The sequence below is a fragment of the Mastigoproctus giganteus genome, chromosome 12 (assembly GCF_048544385.1).
Source record: "Mastigoproctus giganteus isolate SK-2022 chromosome 12, ASM4854438v1, whole genome shotgun sequence".
Classification (NCBI taxonomy): Eukaryota; Metazoa; Arthropoda; class Arachnida; order Uropygi; family Thelyphonidae; genus Mastigoproctus; species Mastigoproctus giganteus.
Genome location: NC_143586.1, coordinates 78,778,987 through 78,804,446, shown reverse-complemented (window position 1 = coordinate 78,804,446; position 25,460 = coordinate 78,778,987). Strand labels below are relative to the sequence as shown.

At 35.8% G+C, this 25,460-nt stretch overlaps 1 protein-coding gene across 1 annotated transcript in view; it reads right to left on the bottom strand.

The window, feature by feature from the left end:
- The window catches only part of LOC150077211 (androgen-induced gene 1 protein-like), a 63,236-nt gene extending 39,048 nt beyond the window's left edge, over positions 1–24,188 (bottom strand). The window contains exons 1-2 of the mRNA XM_090385815.1: positions 24,036–24,188; positions 20,442–20,570 (exon numbers count right to left, since the gene is read on the bottom strand). Coding sequence (XP_090241941.1) covers positions 20,442–20,570; positions 24,036–24,188 — 282 coding nt within the window. The remainder of the gene's footprint in view (positions 1–20,441; positions 20,571–24,035) is intronic.
- Between the last annotated feature and the right edge of the window lie 1,272 nt (positions 24,189–25,460).

Below are 25,460 nucleotides of genomic sequence, written 5' to 3'. Positions count from 1 at the left end.
TATTCATTTGAAGACCACCCTCAGAACATCTGGCCAACGTCATCTATTGTGGCAACAATCAAGAATTCCTGAGGCGAGTGCAAGCATTATTATTACCCGTATCATCAGATAAACGTGGTTCTACATTACCCATCTCCTCTTAACTAGCAGTTTCCCTGAACCCTTAAGGTATCCTCAATGATATTTGCAAAAATCTTTGCACCTTTTGTTCAAATGAATACAAAATGGATTCCTTCTACCTACAAGTGCAGTCCATGCTAATAAAAATTTCTCCCCTAGAGTTTTTTCCTAAAATCTTCAGTTACTCCATGAGGCATTCAGCATATAATCCCTCCTATCATGTCTGGGCAGAATTGACCTAACTTGAAGAATTTTTTCATCATAGTCTTATATTTATCCAACAAATGTTCAGATTGTGTTTGTTTAATATTTAGTCCCCACAAATAATAATCCTCTCTTTACCTCACTTGAAACCTGGCAATCTGTTGGTAACACCATCAATTTTTGCTCCTGGCAAACACACCCTGGTTCTATTCCACCTATCTTTATTATAAAAAAATATTACCCATTTCTATGAAAACAGTCTCCCAATAAAACTAGGTTACCTTTAACCAGAGCGGTATGTTGTTGTTGTTATTTGGTTTTTAGGAGCATTAGCAACTAAGGCCATATTGCTCCGGGATATGCGGTGGTCATTCCCTGACCTTTCCGCATCCTCCGTATTTGGTGGTGACGGGCTCGAACCCCGGTCTAATCAAGAAGCATGTGCTACGCACTGCTACTCCTTCCCACCTGGCTACGGAGGCGCCCAGAGCGGTATGCACTTAACTATTCTTATCTGAGATATGAATCGACAGGCCATGAGATACTTGGGTCACTGATTTGAGCTCCCAGTTACAAATTTGAGATCGGTACACTCCTTACATCAGGTGCAATGAAAATAAACTTAATTTGAGCCATGTTTGTCCACTAAACCAAACTTAGAATACATACCACAAGCTATACAAATGGTGAATTCATGACTCGCACTGGAAATACCCACAGGCATTTCTCAATATCGATAACAACGGCTATTGAATATTAAGCTGTATATAATTTTATAGATCTTGTGGCAACCATTATTAAAGTAAAATTTGAAAGATAGAAAGAAAGATTTATAGAATAATACATAGAACTTACAGAATAAATATTACAGAATTTAAATTACAAAAACATTAAAGAAATGAAACTTGTTGAACCACCAGACAAGTTAAATTTAAGCTACTGAATGAAAGTTACAAAATTTCCGCCACAATATCAATAACAACGGCTATTGAATATTAAGATATATATTATTTTATATGACCAAAAGTACTTGGATGCACACAGGTAATTGTAAAAAAGGGCTTTTAATTCAAAAAAAGCTAATTTGAAACCTAATAACAGTAGAACCACCTTTGGTCTGTATCACAACCTCAGCCCTCCTGAACATACTTTCTATCAACTACTAGTAGGCATCAGCCAGAAATAACCTCCATTCCTCCTGCAAAAAATATGCCAGAGCCAGTACCAAAAAATGTGATTTAGCTACAGTCTAATCTAGTGCTCCAATTTGTCTCACGAACTGTATACCTGTTCAGAAGTTGCAAAAAATGTAGAGATCTTTTTACAAAAGAAGCCAGGCATCCCAATTTAGGCATTAGAGTCCCAGATTTTACCCATTTGTTTTGGAGTGTTAGGCCAGGAAATAACATGCTTTTATAACTATCCATTTTGCATTTTAATATTTCTCTCTATATAATTTATAGTGTAAGTATTACACATTTTTGGGTAATCTTAATTGAGCAGGTCTCGGTTCAACATCACACAAATTCAAGATTTAAAGTTTACTGTATATTATTTATTTGCTAAATAAACAACTAAATAAAAACATGATTTTTTTTTTTTTTTTTTTCATATAAAATGAAATATTTCAGCTGTAGTTAACTTTTAAATCATGACATGTGTTCCACAGACTTTTCCGTCATATTATGCTCTTGCCTATCAATATACTCGTGAATCACTCGCTACCGCAAGAAGCACAATATCATGTGAATTCCAGAAAACCCTGGGTTTTGAATGATCTCTCTAGCAGTTTAAGTTAGGACAATATATCTAGTGTTCTACATTTACTCTGAGAAGAAACGAGTATATGGCAACATCTAGACGCGTTGTGTTTTTCATCCCGGGACACCTCTTAACTAAGGGCTGACCCGAAATGCCGCAATTAATGATTCTTAAAAAAATGATTGTTAGTGATTTGCATGTATTAAGAAGAATGATCACGACATAATTTTAACAAACAAAACAGGTTTATTTAACATATATGTATACAAATAAGTACAATATAATTGGTAAATAAGTTAGATTAATTGGTATTTAATTGTTAGACAAATTAATTGAATGCAAGCATTATCTTGCTGTTAGCTATATTACAATGTTGTAATATTCTTCATATGGCTTTTCCACTAATTCCCTAGCAAGTACAAAATAATTAGTGTTTGTCATAACATACCACTGTTCAAAATATGAAACAGGTAATTATATTATCTTAATAGTGTAATTAGTAATTGACAATTAAATTAATAAGTCGCATTATTATTAAAGTTGAATACTAAGAAAATAATACAGTTGTCGGGGTATATTTATGTGAGGAAAGGTGTCTTATAAATGCATTAAAACGTATGCATATAGTAAGTTCGGCTTTGAGTAATTTAATACTGTTTGTTATCAAAATAGGGGTTGACTTACCCGAAAATATTCTGCAACGCCTCGGGGGGGGAAATCTGTATCAGACATCAATACGATTCTTTTCTCATCTTTTCCTATTAATTAACCTCTTCTTCACATAATGACAAAATCGGCCAAAACTATCACTACTCTTTTCTTGTCATGTCTTGCTCAAAGTTTACTGTGTGTCCTTTCTTCTTCCCCTTTTCCAATATATACCTCCGCATCCCCTCAACTGCGCTCCCTAAGAATTGTCTTATTCTCACGAGTCAACTATGTGGGGGGGGGGGAAGAATTAAATGGATACTGTACCATGCACGGAGTCGTAGTGACAATTAATATCTTTATAAAGGTCTTGTTATGCAAGACCTGCTGTGTCTTGTTCTGGTAATTTCTACTCATATAACAATTCACCGTTCTTCGGACCTTTGCGTTCGATCAACGCTCTTGTCCGCTCAGGAGAACGGGTGACGTCACTGTGGTGTAGTATTACGGCGAGCGCACCCCTGGGGTGTTTGAATTCGAAAGTAAAAGCTTAGCTCTGTCAAGGGACGCTATGTTCGTTGTACAGACCGTGAAAAAAAAATATCAGGCACTATTAGGCGAAATTACTTCTTGAAAGTAAGCGAAAGGGCTGAAAAGTGAAAACATTTTCACACATGCCATGACAATGTGGATGAGAAAACATCTTCAGAATTGTTAGTACCTACTATTGTTTTAAAATAATATGTCTATTTTTACCCATTTCAGCTTTGTGTGCACATTCATTGATTTAATGCCATGAAAATCAACTTATACAATAAACTTTACTGTTTGCAGATTACTTTTCTGTAATTAATAATTTGTAATCTAGTTAACTATTTCAAATAGCATTTGTATACCTGCATGCAATTTAGTAAAAAAGCAGAGTACTATTTTAATACAGGAATTAAAATATAGGCACTCCCTGGCTTACGTAATACTCAACTTATGGAATGTCGGCCAGTGAAAAAACTTAAAAAATTGTGGAAACTTATTTTGCATCCTATAGGAATAAATATGTGAAAATATTGTAATATGAACCCAATAACACATCATTTTTTTTGGCAATTCGTCCCAAGACCTTGGAAGTTGAAATTTTCACTATATAACTAAGCTATTTATCTCTCTAAAAGGTCATTTTTAAAATGGAAATTTGCACTACACTTTCATCGTTATCATACACTGGTGTACAAAACTTAAGGACCAACATTATTTCTAAAGGTTACAACCACAAAATCTTTATTTAAGGTACTCTTTACTGATGAGAGTAGATTCAGTCTCATCAGCAATTCCTGACATCAGCTAATCTGGCGAGATGTTGGTACACGGTATCACCCCACAAACATCACTGAAAGGATCAATATGGCGGTAGAGGTGTTCTCACCTGAGGAGGCATTATCTTGGATGGATGTACACAACTCCAGATAATGGAAGGCGGTACTGTACTGTACTGTACTGAGGTAATCCTTCCCCATGTGCTTCTGAGGTGCCATTGGCCCCGAGTTCATGTTTATGGATGATAACGCCACATCCCACCACACTGCACCTATTGATATGCTTTTGGAAAGCGAGGACATTGTTCGTATGGATTGGCCTGCCTATTCCTCCCATTCTAAATCCCATCAAACACATATAGGATGCTCTGGGGAGATGCCTAGCAGCATGTCCACACTCACTAGAAAATGTTCACCAGCTGAAGATGGTGCTGACAGAGGAATGGACAATATTACCGCAAGAACTTACCAGCAACATCGTTCTAAGTATGGACAGGTGGTGTAAAACCTGCATCGACATTAGGGGTGGCCATATCTCCTCCTGAGGACCATCTCTTCCCTTTGTTCCATCTTTGGCAGTGATGCATCTGTATCATGGCAGCCAGTGCTATGTTGCCATTTTTTAATAAATGGCCTCTGTACCGTTTTGTTTCCGTTGTTGTGTCAGTGTTGTTTCTTTCATCATTTCTGTACCTCACGAGGTTCCTTTGGTATGCTTTTCCCATATCCAGGCCTATGAGAAGCTACAGGTGAAAACCTGACTGGTCCTGAAATTTTGCACACCAGTGTATGTTCCGTTATAAGAATCAATTTTGAACACCTTTGTGATATTTTTCTAAAACACATTTCTGGAGGGTCACTACCATAAAACAATTTGCACTTTCCGGTTTATTGGGCTTTTCTGTTAGAGCATTCTAGTATAAACGGGTAGTAAACCCCATCTTATACTAGATTTTATTGCATTTGCAATAAAACCGATAACTGCAATTCTGTGGGTTTTTACATTAGGGTATTGTGATTAAATGAGTACCCTCTTCACTGAAATCTTCAATCATATATAAAACAAATAAATTTTCAGAATCTTCTCTTCATCCCTATTTACTTATTACAATGGTGAAGGGAAAGGGACCAACGTAAAGTGCAAGTGCTGGCAGTGCTAGGAAATGAAACAAAATTGATTTAGAAATGAAGCTCATTAAGAAGTACAAAACAGGACAAAGTTTGTCATCTATTGCACAGAATTAGGTCTCACTGCTTCAACAGTAAATGCTATTTTAAAGGACAGTGCAAGTATAAAAGAACACGTTAAAGGATCAACGCATTTAAGATCAACAGTAATCACAACACAGCGTTCAGGTGCTATATCGAAGATGGAAAAGCTATTAATAATATGGATGGAAAATCAGATTCAGAAGCAAGTGCCCCTGAGTCCAATGGCCATTTAAGCTAAAGAAAGAAGTATTTATGAAGATATTAAGGATAAGTATGGCAAACCCCACCCAAAGTTCGTGACAAGCAACAGGTAGTTTAATAGGTTCAAGCATCGCACTGGTTTCCAAAACATTAAAGCATGCAGTAAAGTTGCCAGTGCCGATTCTGCAGCTGTAGAGAAATTTTGTGATGTGTTGGAAAAAAATCCTTCTAAATCTTCACAGCCCTCAACTTCCACAGTGGCGTGCTTATCAGCTGGAGAGTTAATTCTGGCAACGATGCTCGAAAGGTAAAACTTGCTGACGTTATGCCTGTCTCCTATCTCTTTTTGTAATTTTATAATTTTGAAATTTTTGTAATTTTGTACACTTTTGTAATTTTTCCTGCACAAGAAAAAAACTGAATAAATAATTCTATTTACATGTTCGGCGAACATTTATTTTTTGCTTCTATCAAATTCAGCATGCATAGCTGCAAGTGCTGCATAAGCATTTAGGGACCCATTCCAACTTACATGAAATTCGACTTATATAGAGTTCAGCGGAACACAAACGTAAGTCAGAGAGTGGCTATATACTGTTTGAGAAAATAACACACTGTGTTAGAAAAACATAATACAGTGTTGCATTATTTTCTCAAACTATACTTATGTAGTTTTTAACATACTGTAAACATCTTAAACATGACTAAATAAATATTCTATTCTAATATTCTCTCACTCTACCCCTAAACTTTTCATTTCATAAATACCACTAAAGAAGATAACATTTGATAACACAATGTTACATTTAATTTAATTAGTTCAATATATCTTCCATTTATAAATATATGTATTTAAGTGTATTTACAAATGGAAAGTTAGCCAGATAAAAATCCTTTGTTTTATTTCAAAGCCAAACATAAATAAAGTTTGCTTACCAAATGTTCCATTCATTGGTTCACTTTTATTATAAAAATAAATAATAGTGAGTATTTTGTAGCTAATTAATAAAACAGTATTTTCAAAATTAGTCACATTCATAAACAATCACATTCAAGCTGTTGACTACTGCTGGGCAAAGAATCCATTTCTAGTAGTAGTGGTGGCATGTGATGCAAGAAAGCAAGTGTGTGAGCTTACGTAACATCAGCCAAAAAAAAAAAAAAAATTCACATAACCATTCCCTTTAAATGTTTGTCCATTTCCTCCTTAAATTAATTTAACCTATCAACTTCACAAAGACAGCTGGAAGTTTGTTCCAGCAATTAACCACCCGCTGACTAAAGGCAAATTTCCGCACATCTATTCTTCATCTGTCTTTCCTGAATTTGAATTTATGCCCCCTTAGGTTCGTAATCTGAACAAGTGGAAGAATCCCATCAGAATTCAGCATGCTCAACCCATTCAAGACCTTATACACTTCAATCAGATCACCGTGCCAGTGCCTAGTCTCCAACCACTGCAATTTGCAGAACTTAAGCCTCTCCTGATAAGAGGATCCCTTCATTCCCCTCACCAATCTTGTTGCCCTTCTCTGTACACGCTCAAGCAAATCTAAATCCTTCCTAAAATGAGGCCTCCAGACCTGTACACAGTACTAAAGGCGTGGCCTGGCTATTGCCTTATGCAAAGGGATAATCACCTCCTTTTCCCTGCTAGCAAAATTCCTATATATCATTGACAAAACCCCATGACCTGTCCTGGCAGCCTGCATTGCCCAGAAAACTTCATATGTGACTGCTGTTGTTGTTATTTGGTTTTTAGGAGCATTAGCAACTAAGGCCATATTGCTCTGGGGATATGTGGTGGTCATTCCCTGACCTTTCCGCATCCTCCGTATTTGGTGATAACGAGCTCGAACCCCGGGTCTAATCAAGAAGCATATGCTACTCACTGCTGCTCCTTCCCACCTGGCTACGAAGGCACCATATCTGACTGCACAATTACCCCCAGGTCTTTTTCATTTTCTACCACCTTAAGTGTAGTACCACACAGTTGGTACGTTTCTCTGGGGTTACTTCTACCCGTATGCAGTACTTTGCATTTGTCAAGGTTAAACTTCAGTTGCCACTTCTCAGCCCATCAGCCCAAATTTCCTAGATCCTGTTGCAGCAGCACACTGCCATTACTGTCATTAACAACCCTGCCAACCTTTGTATCATCTGCAATTTTCGACACTAAGCCTGATATACCTTCATCAACATCACTGATAAATATACAAAACAACAGTGGACCCAACACCGAACACTGTAGGACACCACTAATGACATTAGTCCACGAAGAGCAGCACCCATTGATTACTACCCTCTGTCTTCTCCCACTCAACCATCCTTTTATCCATTATAGCAACTTACCCTTAATACCATTCTGCTCCAGTTTGTACAGTAGTCTTCCATGTGCAACAGTGTCAAAAGCTTTCCTGAAATCCAAGTATATGATATCAAAATTATTTTTGGCATCCAGTTCCTTTGTAACCACATCATAATATCCTATCAAATTTGTCAGACAAGATCTTCCCTTAACAAATCAATGTTGTGTCTGAATTAATGCTGCAGTCTTGTCTAGATGATCCTGCAATGCATCTTTAACCAGTGACTCCATTATTTTACCCAGAACAGAAGTTAAACTAACTGGACTGTAATTACTCATGTCACCCTTTGTGAATTGGGGATACATTTGCACATCTCCAGTCTGTGGAGACCTCCCCTGAGTCCAAGGATGCTCTCATAATTATGGCTAAGAGTTTGCTTACTTCCTTTGCCACCTACTTTAATATAACTGGATAGATCCCATCCATCCCAGGTGCCTTTAGTATGTTTAACTTCAACAATTTCTCCTCCACTTTACTCTCAGTTATTACAAAACCATTAAGCACCCTGCTACAATTTGATAACCTTCTGGCCTTTTCAAACCTTAACTCCTCATGTGTGAATGTAGATGCAAAATACTCATTCAGTTTGTTTGCTATCTGAGCAGAATCATCAACAGTCGAACCATCAATATGAAGTGGACTAATCAGATTCATCCCCTTCCTTTTAGAGTTTATATAAGTAAAGAAATCCTTGCTGTTTTTCTTAGCATCCTTTGCCAAAGATTTCTCGTAATCTGCCTTCGCCTACCTAACCTCCTTTGTGACTTGATACATGTAGCTTATATCTGCCATAGGCTTCTGTGTCACCTGATAATTTATATGCATCCCATGCATTTTTCTTCTCTGTCACGAGTCTCATTAGTCCATTTGATAACCATTTAGGCCTAAACCTTGAACAATATTTCTTAATAGGTATGAAACGTTTAGTAGCTTGCACGATTAATTTCTTGAACGCTTCCCACTTAGAATTTGCTGTTGGTAACATCATCAGTTGGTCCCACTGTACAGAAATTAAAAATGTCTGATAACACTGTACTCACCTTTACGGAAGCAAAAACCCTTTCCTTTATCCCTGATGGTAATTATATCTTTAAGTAAATCCCACATCAGTACACTGTGATCACTGCCACCTAGTGGTTCCTTTATCTGCAAATTCTTAATACATGAATGATCACTGCTGATAACCAGATCAAGAGTATTACCCCCTCTGGTTGCCTCTCGAACATGCTGCTGCAAAAAACAATCATCCAATAAATCCACAAAAGTCTTACTAGTGTGCTGTTATTTGGTTTTTTTTTTTTTTTTTTTTTTTAGGAGCATTAGCAACTAAGGCCATATTGCTCCGGGATATGCGGTGGTCATTCCTTGACCTTTCCGCATACTCCGTATTTGGTGGTGACGGGCTCGAACCCCGGTCTAATCAAGAAGCATATGCTACGCACTGCTGCTCCTTCCCACCTGGCTACGGAGGCGCCCTACTACTAGTGTGCGAGTGACCAACCGACAAGTTCCAGTCAATATCTGGGAAGTTAAAATCTCCCATTATAAGACATTCTGATTTACTAACCCACTCTATTTCTCTGTACAATTGTTCACTGTACTCATTCGAGTCATTAGGCCACTAACACACTCCTACTCCTATTTTTGCTTTTTCAGTGCTTATGTCACACCAAACTAACTCAACAGTGCACTGTTCATCTATATCATTAGCATTAGCATTAGCATTAGTAGAGGCATATGATGCAAGAAAGCAAGCTTATGCAGCATCAGCCAAAAAAAAAAAAATAAATAAATAAAAAATAACCACTTCCACTTCACCCCTCTGTTCATTCGAAATACCTGTCCAGCTGAGCCTTAAATTTATTTAGGCTATCAACTTCCACAACAAGGGATGGAAGTCTGTTCCACCAAAAAACTACCTGCTGGCTAAATGCAACTTTCCGCACATCTATCCTACATCTGTCTTTCCTCAATTTGAATTTATGCCTTCTCAGTTGATTATTCTGGGAAAGAGGAAGAATGCCTTCAGCATTGAGCATGCTCAAACCATTCAAGGCTTTATACACCTCTATCAGATCACCTCGCCGGTGCCTAGTCTCCAGACACTGTAATTTAGCATTAGCATTAGCATTAGTAGAGGCATATGATGCAAGAAAGCAAGCTTATTCAGCATCAGCCAAAAAAAAAAAAAAAAAAAAACCCTCTCCCATTTCACCCCTCCGTTCGTTCGAAATACCTGTCCAGTTGAGCTTTAAATTTGTTTAGGCTATTAACTTCAACAACAAGTGATGGAAGTCGGTTCCACCAACCAACCACCCGACTTCCATCACTTGTTGTTGAAGTTATCAACTGGATGCACTTCTTTTAATTTTATGTTTTTTTTAATTAACAGCATAACACCTCCTTCCTGTCTATTCTTTCTGTACACATTGCACTCCCCAAATTCCAATTCTGCATTCCTAATATTTGTGTGACACCACGTCTCTGATATCCCAACAATATCTGCCTTTGATGTCTTGACCAACACTTCAAATTCACAAAATTTATTTACTATACTTCTAGCATTGGTATACATGCAAGTATACATGCACCTATTCTTAGTTACCCTAACACATCCCATATACCCACCTGTTTCACGATGACTGCCATCAGTCTCTGAAATCTCAGCACTCCTCGCTCCAGGCTGCTGCTTATTCTAATAGAAGTAGTGCAAGAATCACCTTCACCTCTGCTTGCAGCTACTTTTTTAACCTGTGAATCCCCCCCAGCTAGTAGTTTTCCGACCTACCTAACACTGCCTTGATAGCATCAGAAAATATTCTTGCACCTATTTAAGTGTATCCCATCCCTGTAGAAGCAGTCTCTCCTGTTAACAAGCACAGACCATGCTGAAAAAAAAATTCTACCTCTTGAGCCTTGCACATTCCCTCCAGGGCCAAATTGGTTGACAAGGCTCTCATGTACTCCCTCCTATAGTGTCTCGGCAGAATTGCAAACACTTTCAAATTTAACCCTAACTCAACTGTTTTGCAACATTGGCCTGTACTTGTTAAGTAAATCTGCAGATCTCCTACTCTTAATGTCATTGGTACCATCATGTACAACAATATCACCTTTTGTGCCCTTAAAAGATGATATATGCTTTACAACATCATCAACCTTTGCCCCTGGGAGACATACCCTGGTCCTATTCCATCTATCCTTTTTATTATTGTTATTGTTAGAGTCACTAACAATAACTAACTCCTGTGGGACCGACGCATTCTGCCTTGGAGATTGCCACTGTGTTGATTGATGCTCAGGAGTGCGCTCTGGCATTGAGTTGGGCAGCTGAGAGCTTGACAGGCCCCCTCATATTAATTTCTTCGAGAACATCTACCCTAACACCTCAAGCTCTCATAGATGCCCATTAGAACGCTGAGTTGACGCCTAGTTTCTAGACACTCTCTGCACCTGGCACACACAAAGACATCCTCCTTGGCTAGATCATTTTCTGTTCCAGAGAGTTCGGCAAACATTTCCCAGGTTGCACATTTTTTTTAGGCTGTGATGCATTGGAGAATCCCCCCCCCCCTCAGTTCTCCCCCGAGTCACAGCACTCCTGCCACTTTGTGCCCGTTGCTTTTCTGCTCTACTCTGGGGCACGATATTTTAAATTAATAAGATCAACGAATTTAATTAATTAATTGTCAATACTACACTATCTAATAGAATCCTAAATGCAGTGATGCATATTACGCTATATAATTTTACGTTAGAGCTACCTAGTTACCACAATTAAAAATTTGAATTCCCTACCACTCCCTATACAAAAACAATGGCTACAAAATTCGAACGAAACAATGGTTTTACGTATATTAAGTAGTAATCTACAAAAACTCTTTAATCTAAATTAAAAATAACCAGCCTAAATAGAACTATAAGACTACGTATAAAGTACAGTAAACCTCCGCTATTCGTTCCTGAGAAATGCCACGAATACCGAAAACACGAATACTTAGTTATGGCTCTCATAGTAATAAAAGGGTTCTGTTCCAAAGTATGAAATATATAAGAAAAAAAAATTAGTCTAAAATTTTGTCTATGTATGTATTATATGTACCTTAATAATATGACTATGTACATATAGACAGTACATAATAAAATACAAGCATACGTCATCGAAATGAAAATAAGAAACAATTTAATATTAAATGTAATATTTATTAGAAATTTCAAACCAGCGCCTTTGCTAGCTAAAAAACTTATCCCGCCTGTGCTATCACCAGTTTCTCTAAAGTGCTGATAAAGGTGTTTTGCCTTTTCATGAATGATAAGTGAACTTAACGGAATTTTATTTTGAGTTCGGTCTTCTATACATAGATTTAAAGCCTTTTCCATTTTTTCTAATTTAAAGTTACAGAGCAAATTTTTGAAGCAATTAGCGCATTTTCACAGACCATCCTGTTTGGCATTCACAACAAACTTCCCTCGTTGTCGGTTGTGTAGCGGTTCCTATGTATATGCTCCAACAATGCCTTTCACGATAGCTTCCCAACAATCGACTATGCGAAAGAATGTGTGGCATTTCATACTCCAGTTATAACCACTGACAATTAAATGGATTTCCAAATATGTTACGTACTCTGGAAATTAAAAAAAAAAAATGACTCGACTGAATCACTGAATCACTGGCTACTAAGACAGGGACGTAAATAAATCTTTACTGTGTTTCGTCTCTGATAAGATACACCACGCGTTTTTGAAGTTATTGATAAAGAATGACAGCTTGTTATTCTCCTGAGAATGTGGTTTTAATTTATATTATCAAAGCGCATTCCAGGAAACTAAAACTGTGGAACACGTTGTTAATTAAATTATTTATTTATTGCATGTTTTTTAAATTATGCGCTTAACACCAGTTACCGATGCAACTTTAAACGGTGTGAATCCCAAACGTAAAATACACAAGACGAACCTACTTCCTATCAAAAGTAAGTAGGTTCGTCTAAATAATATTGTAGTTTTGTCTACTTTTGGGTATCACCGTATCCATTATCAAGACAAAGAATCGAGCTAGTAACAGGTCTCTTCCAGGTTTTCTTTCTACATCACTACGGCAGATTTTTCTCTTCCGATTTCTTGATTGATCGTACCGTTGACTCATTGATTTTATGTTTTGTCACTGACGAGACACTTTCACCATTAGAAATTTTGTCTAATAACTCAATTTTACTCGCTAATGTCATCATCCTTCTTTGATCTTTTCACAATTCCCTTGTTATTCGTAGCCATATTTTTGTAGGGGTTAGAAAAGAACTTGTCCACAATAAAGTCACTTTCTTTTAACCGTTAACACGCTCAAAAAAGTCTGTTTACACTTAACACACTGCAAAACGGTAGATTTTTCACTTTTGTAAGCATATCAATTTATAAATTGATAAATTTATTCAATTTAAAAGCATTTAAAAGCAAACGACAAAACCTTCCACGACAAGCGCATAAGACATACTGAACAAGGATTAGCGGGAAATATCCATGCTCGCGATTTTGTCACTCCTCTCCCTCCCCACCCACTGAGCGTTGGTTTGACCGTGAAAAATGATTTTAGCCGTGCCCATGTTTTTTATGGCGAAAAATGTTCATGGCGCTTTAAAATTTACATTTTTTTAGGTTTCATTTCATATTAAATCAGTGACCGCGAATAGCGGGGGTTTACTGTACAATATAAAATAACAATTAGTTAAATAAAATGGCAAACACTTATCGCTTTTTCGGAGCCTGTAATTCACAGCTGTAATTTTTAAAGAGAGTCAGCGCCTCTCTTTTAATACATGAATGTGTATTAAAGTAAAGTATATTTTAGTAAAGCATGCTTGCTTGCCTCACCTGTCAGTTAACTGCATAGAACTATCCCTGATGCTACAGGAGTCATCAAATTGAAAAATAATTCTATTCCCTGTGTCCAAACTCATTCAGTTATAGCAATGAATATAATATTCCTTATTCTCAAAATGAATTTAACAGATTTTTGTACTAATTTCATACTAGATACCATCCAGAACAAATTTTGTACTATATTCCATTCAAAAGGGGGCAATGAGGTTAATTAATGACTCATCTCTAACAAAGTCTCCCTGCTCTGTCTCATAGACATTCTGTTTCTGCTGCATGCCTTTTCTATAGATACTTTCATGGGCACTGTTCTTCTGAACTGGCCTCTAAAATTCTTGCTCTCGCTTCCAAAATAGTCTGAACACATGCCACAACTAGTCAGCATCCTTTTACTGTCCAACTTCAAGCTCACAGAACCAACTTTTTTCTTCTTCCTCATTTATTCCTTCAACTTCCATTTTCTAGAACAAGCTCCCTTTATATGTATTTCCTAAAAATTACAATCTATAGAAATTCAAGTCTAATGTCAACAAGTACCTTCTTTCATCATCTCAACCATCAACCCATGCACAGTATACTAAGTATCATAGGTTCTAATACCTCTTGTGCTTGGGGTTTTCATTAAAAAAAAAAAAAAAAAATTATTCTTATTTTATTTAATAAAGTAGGGCTTTATTGCAAGCGAGAGTTAAGATCAGTGCTTCAAAATTGGTGGACTCACTTAGGAACCCATTTCCAGTCCATTGAAACATTCAGAAAAATAAAACAAAATTGTGTGTGGGCTGAGCACACATAGCAGAAGTTTAGTGAAACTTCTTTAGAATCTTTTGAAATGTTTATTTTCTCCGGCTTCTTTATTCAACTCCATGGCACACTGTAATTTCTTTTCTGCTGTCGAAACAGCTTAGATCTCTCCTTTGTACTCAATGGAGGTGGTTTCGGTGGTCGCGTTGCACATATATGTGCTGTTTTTTGTTTGTTTTTTTTTTTTTGTTTAGGAGCATTAGCAACAAAGGCCACATTGCTCCGGGATATACGATGGTCATTCCCTGACCTTTCCGCATCCTCTGTATTTGGTGGTGACGGGCTCGAACCCCTGGTCTAATCAAGAAGCGTGTGCTACGCACTGCTGCTCCTTCCCACCTGGCTACGGAGGTGCCCGTATATGTGCTCTCTATGTCTTACAATGCTCATTGTCTTTGGCATGTTGAATTATATATTTTTTTCCCTTGAAATTTTTTATGAAAAATGGTAGGGAATGACTAAAGAAATATTTTGGTTTTTAAATGTTTAAAATCGGACTGCTAGAAGCTGAGATATAACAATTTAAAATGTAAATGCAACACACGTGTGAGTTACACTGTGGCCATGCTGTACGTGTACTGATTGCATCATGTATCGCTACGTACAGCGCCACTATGCTCGTGCCTGGTATGGAGTGTTAAATAGTAGTGGTGATCGATCACTTTGTGTAGCATTTTCATGGCAATTTTTGTCAATCCATGGATGAAAGTTACTCCCATGTGAAACTGCCTGGGGTGTGTGCCTAAAGAAGTTTCACTTTAAAAAAAAAAGACCAAAATGTTAAAAGGGCTTACAGAAACATTTCTGTGCTTGGAAGAAACATATGGAACAGTGTGTGCAAGCCCAATGTAATTATTCTGAAGAGGATAACTTGTGAGGTACGAAATATTTCATTATATTCATTTTATTGCAACAGTCTCATTATTTAATAGCCACACATTGTACTACTGATAATTGATTTGTTCCATTTGTAGAATGTAGGGGGGGATGGGAACCATTAAAAATTTTTGAGAAACACTGCTCTTAACTGTAAAAACACCTTAATACTTATTATTCACTTCATGCATTTCTTAAGCTGCTGCTATATTTCACTAGAATTTGCACTGAGGAACAGGGAATGCATTAAATCCGGCCTACAGAGCAGAGTAGTCAGGAGTGGGAGTTGCACACGCTCTATGGGTAGACCTGGGTTCAAACCCTTGACTGCTAAATACGGTTGATCTGCCAGCCCACACTGGACCAGCATGGCAGATCCATTTCCCTCAACATGAATTGTTGAGGAGGCTTTCATCCTACAGTGGATTAATAATGGCTATATATCACTAGAATCTGCACTGAGGAACAGGGTATGCATTAACTAGATACAACTTGCTTCTCCTTTGAAAAGTTAATAACAGGACTGATAAAGTTGCTATAAAAGGAATAGCTAACTTTACAGCACATTCCAAGATAACAGAAAAGCCTAAGAAGTGTGAGTTTAAGTACAAGGGGCTGTTCAATGAAGAATGATCATAATTTTTTTTTTCACAACATACCTTTATTGATCATCCATATTTTGAAAAAGTAGTCCTTGTTTGATGAAATGAACTTACTCCAATGCCTTCACAATGTCTGATGACTGGAAATGTTTTCTCTTGCAGCTCCTTCCTTAACTTTGGAAATAAAAAAAAAAAAAATCAAGTGCAAGGTCATGGCCATAAGGCCATAAGGTCTCGCACTGCTGTGATGTGGCATTCCCCCACTAGTATGCAGGTGGTCATTTGCAATGAATGTGATCCTGCAAAGTATGAAGTACAGTTCTGTAGTAAGGTCCCATAAGCATCATATGATGTGGCACAACATGCTAGTAAATGATTCCTTGAATATATATATATATATATATATAAAAGAGAGATGACCATAACTTTTCCGGAAAAAGCCACAACTTTTGCTTTTTTCATTGTTGGCAATAGCACAGACTTCTAAGCAGAGCTTTATTGCTTACTCTCTGGGTCAAAATGATGACACCATGTCTCATTTGCCATTATCACTGTGCAGAACTTCACCATCTTCAGTAACCATTTGTTGCAGCTCCTGACAAACCTCCATGAAAACCTGCTGTTGCTCAGGTGTGAGTAGTCTTAGAACCCAGCGTGCACAAACATGCTTTGTTTTTGTTTTTGTTGTTTAGGAGCATTAGCAACTAAGGCCATATTGCTCCGGGATATGCGGTGGTCATTCCCTGACCTTTCCGCATCCTTCATATTTGGTGGCGACGGGCTCGAACCCCGGTCTAATCAAGAAGCGTGTGCTATGCACTGCTGCTCCTTCCCACCTGGCTACGGAGGCGCCGCACAAACATGCAAATGGATATCATATTTGTTATGTGCAAATGGTCATTGAGAATACTATGCGTGCTTCCTACTGATATTCTCAACATCTATGCCAGTTGTCTTACTATTATACAACAATCTTCTCTTACAATTACAGAAGCAATGTTTATGGTTTCTGGTGATGGCAGTATTTGGGGCACCGATTTTTGTGATTGAATCACATCCATCTCTAAACATTCTAAACCACCTGCGAGCTGTGCTACATAGAAGCATGGATTCACCATAAGCCCCTTTTAACATTTCATAAGTCATTCAGCTGATATTTTCTTGAGACAGAAACAAAATTCGAGAACAGCATATTGTTCCTCATGTGTCATGTCCATTTTTATGTAGGTGAAACTGAACAGGCATAAACTTTACAGACCACCAAGGTCATACTGTGGACATCAGTCAACTGCACAGTTGCTATGTGTGCTATGTGATGCAGCTTGATTTGGTCTTAAATTTTGCAGCTCAGCTAGAAATAGCAAGCAGTATGGTTGTTCAGCTAAGGTAAAGAAAGCCAACATGAGAACGATGAAAAACGTCGGAAAACTTATGCGGAAAATTAGTTTCCCAACACTGGATTCGAGCGCTGCTCACTCAGTAAACAGACAGTAGGTGTTATTGGTCTGGTGCCGAAATCAAGAAGGATATATTGATTGACAGGCAGGCATGGCGATAACCCGATGTTATCGGGTGTTGTGTTCACACACCAATCAGCACATCGTGTGCCGCGCCTACCTGTCAATGATGAAATGATTGGTGGTGTGCGGAAACAGAGGACAATCTACTGTGTAGTCATTGGTTGGCATTATAATGTATTTATGAGTAAAGAACGGTGCATAATAGTTTTGTAATGAACGGTAAACAGGTAATAGTAGCAATGAATCTTTTAAAGGTGGAAGAAATTTGTAAGGAAAATAAAACGTTGGTTGATTTTTTGATGAAAACTAAATTAATAAAAGTTTCATTCTGTTCATTTTTATGTTCTTCGTTATGTTTTTTCCTCATTATTAAAAGCATATTTTTGGAATTCATGAGTGTTTTTACTATACTGTTGATTTAGGTTCGGTTACAAAAAAAGGAAAAGGTTTCTTTATTTTTCGTAACATGACCTTAAATGGTAGGGTAAGAAATAATAGAAACGGTTTCCTTATATTTAGTGACCTAACCTTAGATGTTAGGTTAGGAAATAATATAAGAAAAGAAATAAAGATTCTATATATATATATATATATATATATATATATATATATATATATATATAGTGAATAGCTGTTGAGGTATTGATTGACATTATGATATGTGTGTATAAAAATAAAAGTACAGTAATAAAAAAATAATATTTTGTTAATAAACAATTTATGCACTAGTCCACATGATTCTAAAGGAAAAAGGTTAGGTTAGGGGTTCAAGCTCCCAATCTGACCTTTTTTCACCATTATGGAAAGCGTTTTTAGGGCAAGTTACCATTAGTGCTTCTGAATGCTACTAAAATGATACTAACCCGATGTTATCGGGTGTTGTGTTCGCGCACCAATCAGCATATCGTGTGCCACGCCTACCTGTCAATCAATATATCGTTCTTGACTTTGCTCTAGACCAATAACACCTACCGTCTGTTTACCGAACAATCAGCGCTAGAGTGCCATATCAGGGAACTAATTTTCCGCGTAAGTTATCTGACGTTAATCGTCGTTCTTGTGTTGGCTTTCTTTACCTTCACCGGTTGTTCATGAAAAATTCTGATCAATCTTTATTGAACAGCTCTTGTATTAACTTATGCTGGGAAGTAAGAATTTTTATCTACGTATGTTTCTATTTCTGGAATAATAGGGGAATATTTTTCTTTATGAAAAGGAACAGTGCTTGTAACAGCATAATAACATCAGTTTAATGGTTCAAAATCAGTATGCACAGAATATAAGTGTTACAATGATGGATTTGATGCCTGCACTACATCATATATAGATCAGGAGTGGCTTATTCTAATAAAACAGAACATCAATACTGACATACTAAACATAAAAATCATACTTATAATCATAATATAATCATAGTTTCAAATCCTAAAATTTGAAAGCACTTTAAATAAGATTTTAACCTTTTCAGTGGTAAATGCAAATGTATATTTTGAAGGTCACTTCAAAACGTAAATCTATGTGCCAAAAAATCTGAGTTCCATTCCACAGAAATTAAAGAATTTCTGTGGAATTCAGATTCAGAATTTGATAAAACCAAATCAAATAATGCATAACTATATGTAGAATATACTGTTACATCAAAAAAAGTAACAGCAGATTTTATTTACAAATATTTTGAAGGTCACTTCAAAACGTAAATCTATGTGCCAAAAAATCTGAGTTCCATTCCACAGAAATTAAAGAATTTCTGTGGAATTCAGATTCAGAATTTGATAAAACCAAATCAAATAATGCATAACTATATGTAGAATATACTGTTACATCAAAAAAAGTAACAGCAGATTTTATTTACAAATTTTTTACAATTTTTATAGTGAATTTTTTCTAAAATTGTGGTTTGTTTTTGATAATAAGTTTACTCTAACATTGAACAATAAAGTAAAAACAAGAACATATTAATATTTTAAAGCATTTATGCACAAAGTTTCCATTTTTATAAAATTTCAAAATTCCACAAAATAACTCTCTCTACCAAGTCTGCTACTATGAAAATTTGCTGTAACAAAAACAGCTATCTGTGGCAAACTCACTGCTGAATAGTTAAAGAATAGCTGCCAAGGAATAATTTTGATGCTAATTTTAGACTGTTTATTTTTTAGTAACGGAGTCTGGTGTCAGGATTGAAATGTGTTTGATTGACGATAAAGAAAAAACTTGTCTAAAGAAATGTTGTTGTTATTTGGTTTTTAGGAGCATTAGCAACTTAAGGCCATATTGCTCCGGGTATATGCGGTGGTCATTCCCTGACCTTTCCACATCCTCCGTATTTGGTGGTCACGGGCTCGAACCCCGGTCTAATCAAGAAGCGTGTGCTATGCATCGCTGTTCCTGCCCACCTGGCTACGGAGGCGCCAACTAAAGAAATAAATCTATTACAAAAAAAGTCTGTAGTGTGAATTTGGCTCAGATGTTCTTTGGGGGAATATGATATCCAACTTTTTCCCAAATCATAAGGTTACAGATCTTCATTATGATCTTATCTCAATCAATTTTAGCAGATGGAATTAACAGGCTGGGTGCATTAATGCATATAATTTAACAAGCTGATGGATTCTTGAGTTTAGAATCTGCAGCAGAAACCAGATGACTGAACCATAAAGCATTACTGGGTGAAGACTTATTTTCATGTATTTAGAGATAATTTAAGGATTTGAGCAAAGAATGAGGCTTTTCTTTAGTATACAACACATTGAAAAATTTTTACTTTCAGAATAACCACTTTCCTGATTTGCCCATATATGGTATGAGCAGATTTGCTGCTCAAAAATTGATTTGCCTGTATGTGCTTGCATCTGCCTCCTTAACATTCAAATAACATAATTTAAATGATAAAACACAGCATTACAACTTCAAAAATACTATTAAATTATATATACATACTGCACCAAGAGGAAGTGCCAGAGAAGTAAATATATTATCTCTTAGTTTCACCAGTTTATGATAATGTTGTGTAGTAGATGAAAGAATATCCAGGAAAAAACACATTCCAAAGCTGAAGCACTGTAAAAGCTGTCAAAAGAGTAAAAACTTTTAAATATACACAGGAATTCTTCATTTAATTGGTTTTTCAAAAATAACTTCAACATTTCATTAATATCTAAAAGGTTTTATGCACAATAACATCAAAAACCTCATCATAGAATAGTTTACATTAAAAATATTCAGATAACAGAATACTTTTTCTTTTATAAGTATATGTGAAAAAAATGTAATAAAATGTTTCTGTTTCTACTAAAGAGAGAAAATCAATCTTTTCAAAATGCTTTAGCATCTACACAGCCTTCCCTCTATGCAGCATAAAAATTATCTTTTATGTGATACTAGTGTGCACACTCTTTTGTAATGTCCAATTTCTCCATTCATATATGTCAAAAAAAAACATGTGATAAATACAGAATTCTTCTTAAAGAGGCATTTGGAATAACATAACACTTGACATTGTATGTTCAGAGTAATAACTGTTAGTTTTCAGTGTCTACAGCAAAGTTTAGTGGCATGTAATTTGTAATCCATCAGAGTTTGGATACCGCTGCCCTGACTTTTTTTTTTTTTAAACAGAAACTGAAATTAGGAAGAATTAGCAATAATAAACTATTATTATAAAAATTCCCAATTTTTATAATAATCTGTTCTTTTTTCTTAAACTTGGTGAACTTATGTAAATGGATGTCCTAGAACTAGAAATGTAAATGGTATTTGGTAGATTTCGTTTAAGAATGAAAATGAATTTGTGCAAAGAGAAATGATAAAGACTGTTGCTTACATTTAAAATTTCAGAAAACTGAGACATAGAGGTATCCCAGAAAAATAAAAACTTTCAGAACGTGGGAAAAAATCAACAGTAAAACCATTTATATCTAACGGGACACTGCTAGACATGAATGGCTTAACTGTTGATAATCGTGCTCAAATTGCTTAAAACTAAATAGATATTTTAGGTATACATTGATAAAAAAGTAATTTTTTAGGAATGGGGATGCCAGAAGTGTATCGAATTTTAACAGGGAGCTAAATGATTATGTGATAACTGAGAGAAAAAGGGAAGAGAAATTTTTGAAGCTGAACATAAAAAAGCATCTGAGGTTGATGGGAACTAACCAATTATATTAAGGGAAGCAGCAAAAAGATGTATGCAAACCTTTAGTCATAATTATTAGTGTACCTTGGATTCAAGGGAGACCCTATGGACTGGAGATAGTGCAAATGTATCCCTAATTCACAAAGTTAGTTCAAAGGGTGACATGAGACAAACTTGTTGGCCTGACTACTGTTACAGAGAAAATAATGGAGTCACTGGTTAAATGCAGGACCATGTAGACAGGCATGCAGTCCATGCTGTGACTGCACTTATACTGCAGTCACAGCAATTTGTTAAGGAGCAGTCTTTTTTGACAAATATGATTGAATACTATGATGTAGTAACAAAGGAACTGGATACAAAAAAATAATTTTGACAACATCTACTTAGATTTCAGAACATCTTTTTGATACCATTCTACATAAAAGACTACTGTGCAAATTGGAGCAGTATTGCATTAAGGGAAAGTGATTACTATAGAAAAAGGAATGGTTGACTAGGAGAAGACAAAGATTGGTTATCATTGTGCACTGCTCTTCTTGGACTACTGTTATTGGAGCCCAGTGTTCTTTTTTTATATTTATTAATGATACTGACAAAGGCATATCAGATTTAATATCTTAGTGTGCAGCTAATATGAAGGCTGGCAGAGTGCAATAAGATCTAGAAAAATTGGGCAGATGGGCTAAGAAGTGACAATTATAGTTTAACATTGCCAAATGTGAGGTACTGAATACAAATAGCAGTAATTCCAGAACACTACTGATAAAAAAAGACCTGAGAATTATTGTACAGTTGGATATGAAGTTCACTGAGCAATGAAAATGGGCAAGGGACAGTTCATAGGTTTCATCAATGATATACAGGAATTTTTTTCAGTAGGGAAAAGGAGATGATTATCTTGTTGTATAAGGCAATGGTTAGGCCACACCTTGAGTACTGCATACAGGCCTGGATGCATCATTTTAGGAAGGGTATTAATCTGTTAGTATGGGTGCAGAGCAGAGAAAGGAGATTAGTGAGGGGAACAAAGGGTACTCTCACTAAGAAAAGCTTCAGCTCTGCAAATTGCATTATTTGGAGACTAGGCACCAACAAAGAGATCTGATTGAACAGTTTAAAGACTTTGAATGGATTGAGTAAGCTCAATGCTAAAAGGCATCCTTCATCTTTCTCAGACAATACACATGAAGAAATGCAAATTGAAACTGAGGAAAGATGTGGATAGATTTGCAGAAATTTGTCTTCAGCCAGTGGGTTGATCATTGAAACAAAGTGAACAAAAAGAAGAATAAAGTAAAGAAGAAAGAAGTTAAATTACATAAATGCATAAACTCTCCCCACACTATTATTAAATTTGATAATTCTGATGTAGAATCCAAAAAATATTTATATGCTCTAAGAGAAATGAAGAACAATGAAACAGCATTATAAGGGGACCTTTACTCAACAGAACATTTTTGATTTCTTAAAAAAAGTAAATTACAATTGGAGTAGACTGTATACATCTAATTAAATTTATAGTTATTAATGTCAAAAACACAATTAAAATTGTTTAAAAAATCATATTCTATTTGATTTGAACTCTTTATGTTATGTTTTTTTGAAATATAAATACTTTCATAAAATTTTTGTCATATTTAATCCTAATGCCATCTAAATTAACATATGTCGCTGGATAGTAAATAAATTTGTTTGTTTTTATGGTTTAAGAGCAGAAATCCTGTAGCATAAAGCTCAATATTCTGGGGGTTTTTTCAGAAAATAAATTATCATGTATACTGTAAGTCCTGCAGTTATTCAAGAACTATACTTTATAGATATAACCAATTTTTCTGAGAGTTATAATCTATCAAGAATAAGATTAAGACAAAACATGTAATTAGTTAAAATAATAAACACTTTCTTCAGGACATGATGAATTTCAACATGTAAGCAGTGAGATTCACTTCATCTAAAAAGTGGATCAAGTTAAAACAGAAACTCGTCATCTCTTGCAGTCATCTTCTAAGGTATACTTTTTGGCAAATACGAGTGGATGAAGAAAGATTTCCTCCGAAAGGTTTCTTTCATAACTCTTAAGTTATGCATTTCTGAAAGATGAAACCTATATCAGAAGATAACATAGGTTCATTGGAATAATAATAATCATTTCCGTTTGATGTAAGAAAATATTCAGTTGACTGGTAATCATAAATATGAACATAAATTTAAGTCCCAGTTAAGGAAAAAACAGGCTCTGTTTCAACTTGCAAAGCCCAATGCAGTGTAGGAATTAATTACACAAAAATATCCAAGTAATTTTATAATAATATAAATAAAATGATAATACAAAATAGCAAAAGGTAGACAGACTTAAGAAACATTTCAGAAACAAGTATGTAGGCTGGACTTACCAAATTCCAGTAGGTCAAAAATTTGAACATTCCTGCAAAATCTCCTCCAGGTCGATTCAGAGGATTCCGTGGAATAAATTCATGCCAGTATATTGCAAAAAGGAATGTTATAAAGGTGAGGAAATGAAAAAGAGTTTTACTGAGATGAGGCATATTAGTCACTGAGCTTTCATTACAAAATTAAATTCTGAAAAAAAAAAAAAAAAAAAAAAAAACTTAAGTTTAGTAATTGTAATTTTAAATGCTGACAACATGGCAAATAAAATTACAACATATAAAAGCAGAAAGACACATATAATTCTGTTAAAATGATAGAATCTGCAAAACAAGTCCAAATGGGAAGGTAGGTTATTAAAACAAAGAACAATTAACAAAAAAATAAAATAAAATAAATAATAATAATAACAGTATTAGTAGTGGCAAACAATGCAAGAAAGCAAGCTTATAACAGCATCATACAAAAAAAAAAAAAAAAAAAAAACCCTTCCCACATCACCTGGCAAATCCCTCCAATAGTTTGTCTAGTACTTCCTTGAATTTATTCAAACTATCCACTTCTACAATAAAAGATGAAAGTTTGTTCCAACAATCAACCACCCATTGGCCAAAGGCAAACTTCCACACATCTGTTCTGCAACCATACTGCCTCAATTAATGCCTCATCAAGTGCATAGCCTGAGCAAGAGGAAGAATCACATCCGCACCTTACTTGTTCAATAATCCATTCAAAGTATTAAACACCTCAGTCAGATTACTTTGCAGATGGTCTTCAGACACTAATTTTCAAAATGGAAGCTTTTTTGGTAAGAGAGTCTTTGTATCACTCACCAGTTTTGTTTCCTTTCTCTTCACCCATTCCAGTAGCTCTACATCCTTCCTAAAATGAGGTCTCCAGACCTGTATGCAGTACTAAAGATGTGGCCAACCATTGCTTTATACAATGGGATAATCACCTCTATCTCTGCTAACAAAATTCCTGTATATCACTGACAAAACCTCATGAGCTGTTCTGGCAGCCTGTCTGCACTGTTCACAGAACTTCATACCTGACTGCACAATTATCAGTCTTTTCATTTTCCACTACTCAAAGTGTAGTAACACACAGTGGTATGTTAATCTGGGATTACTCCTACTCATATACAGTACTTGCGTTTGTCAATGTTAAACTTCAACTACCATTTCTCAGGCCATTTGCCTAATTTTTATAGATCATGTTGCAGTAGCATACCTTGATTACTGTGAATAACCACTGTGTCACCCTTTATCATCTGCAAACTTAGACATTAAGCCTGATATACTTTCATCAATATCAATAATAAATACAGAAAACAACAATGGACCCAGCACTGAACTCTGGGGAACTCCACTAATAACATTAGTCCAAGAAGAGTAGTGTCTTTGATAATCACTCTGTCTTCTTCCACT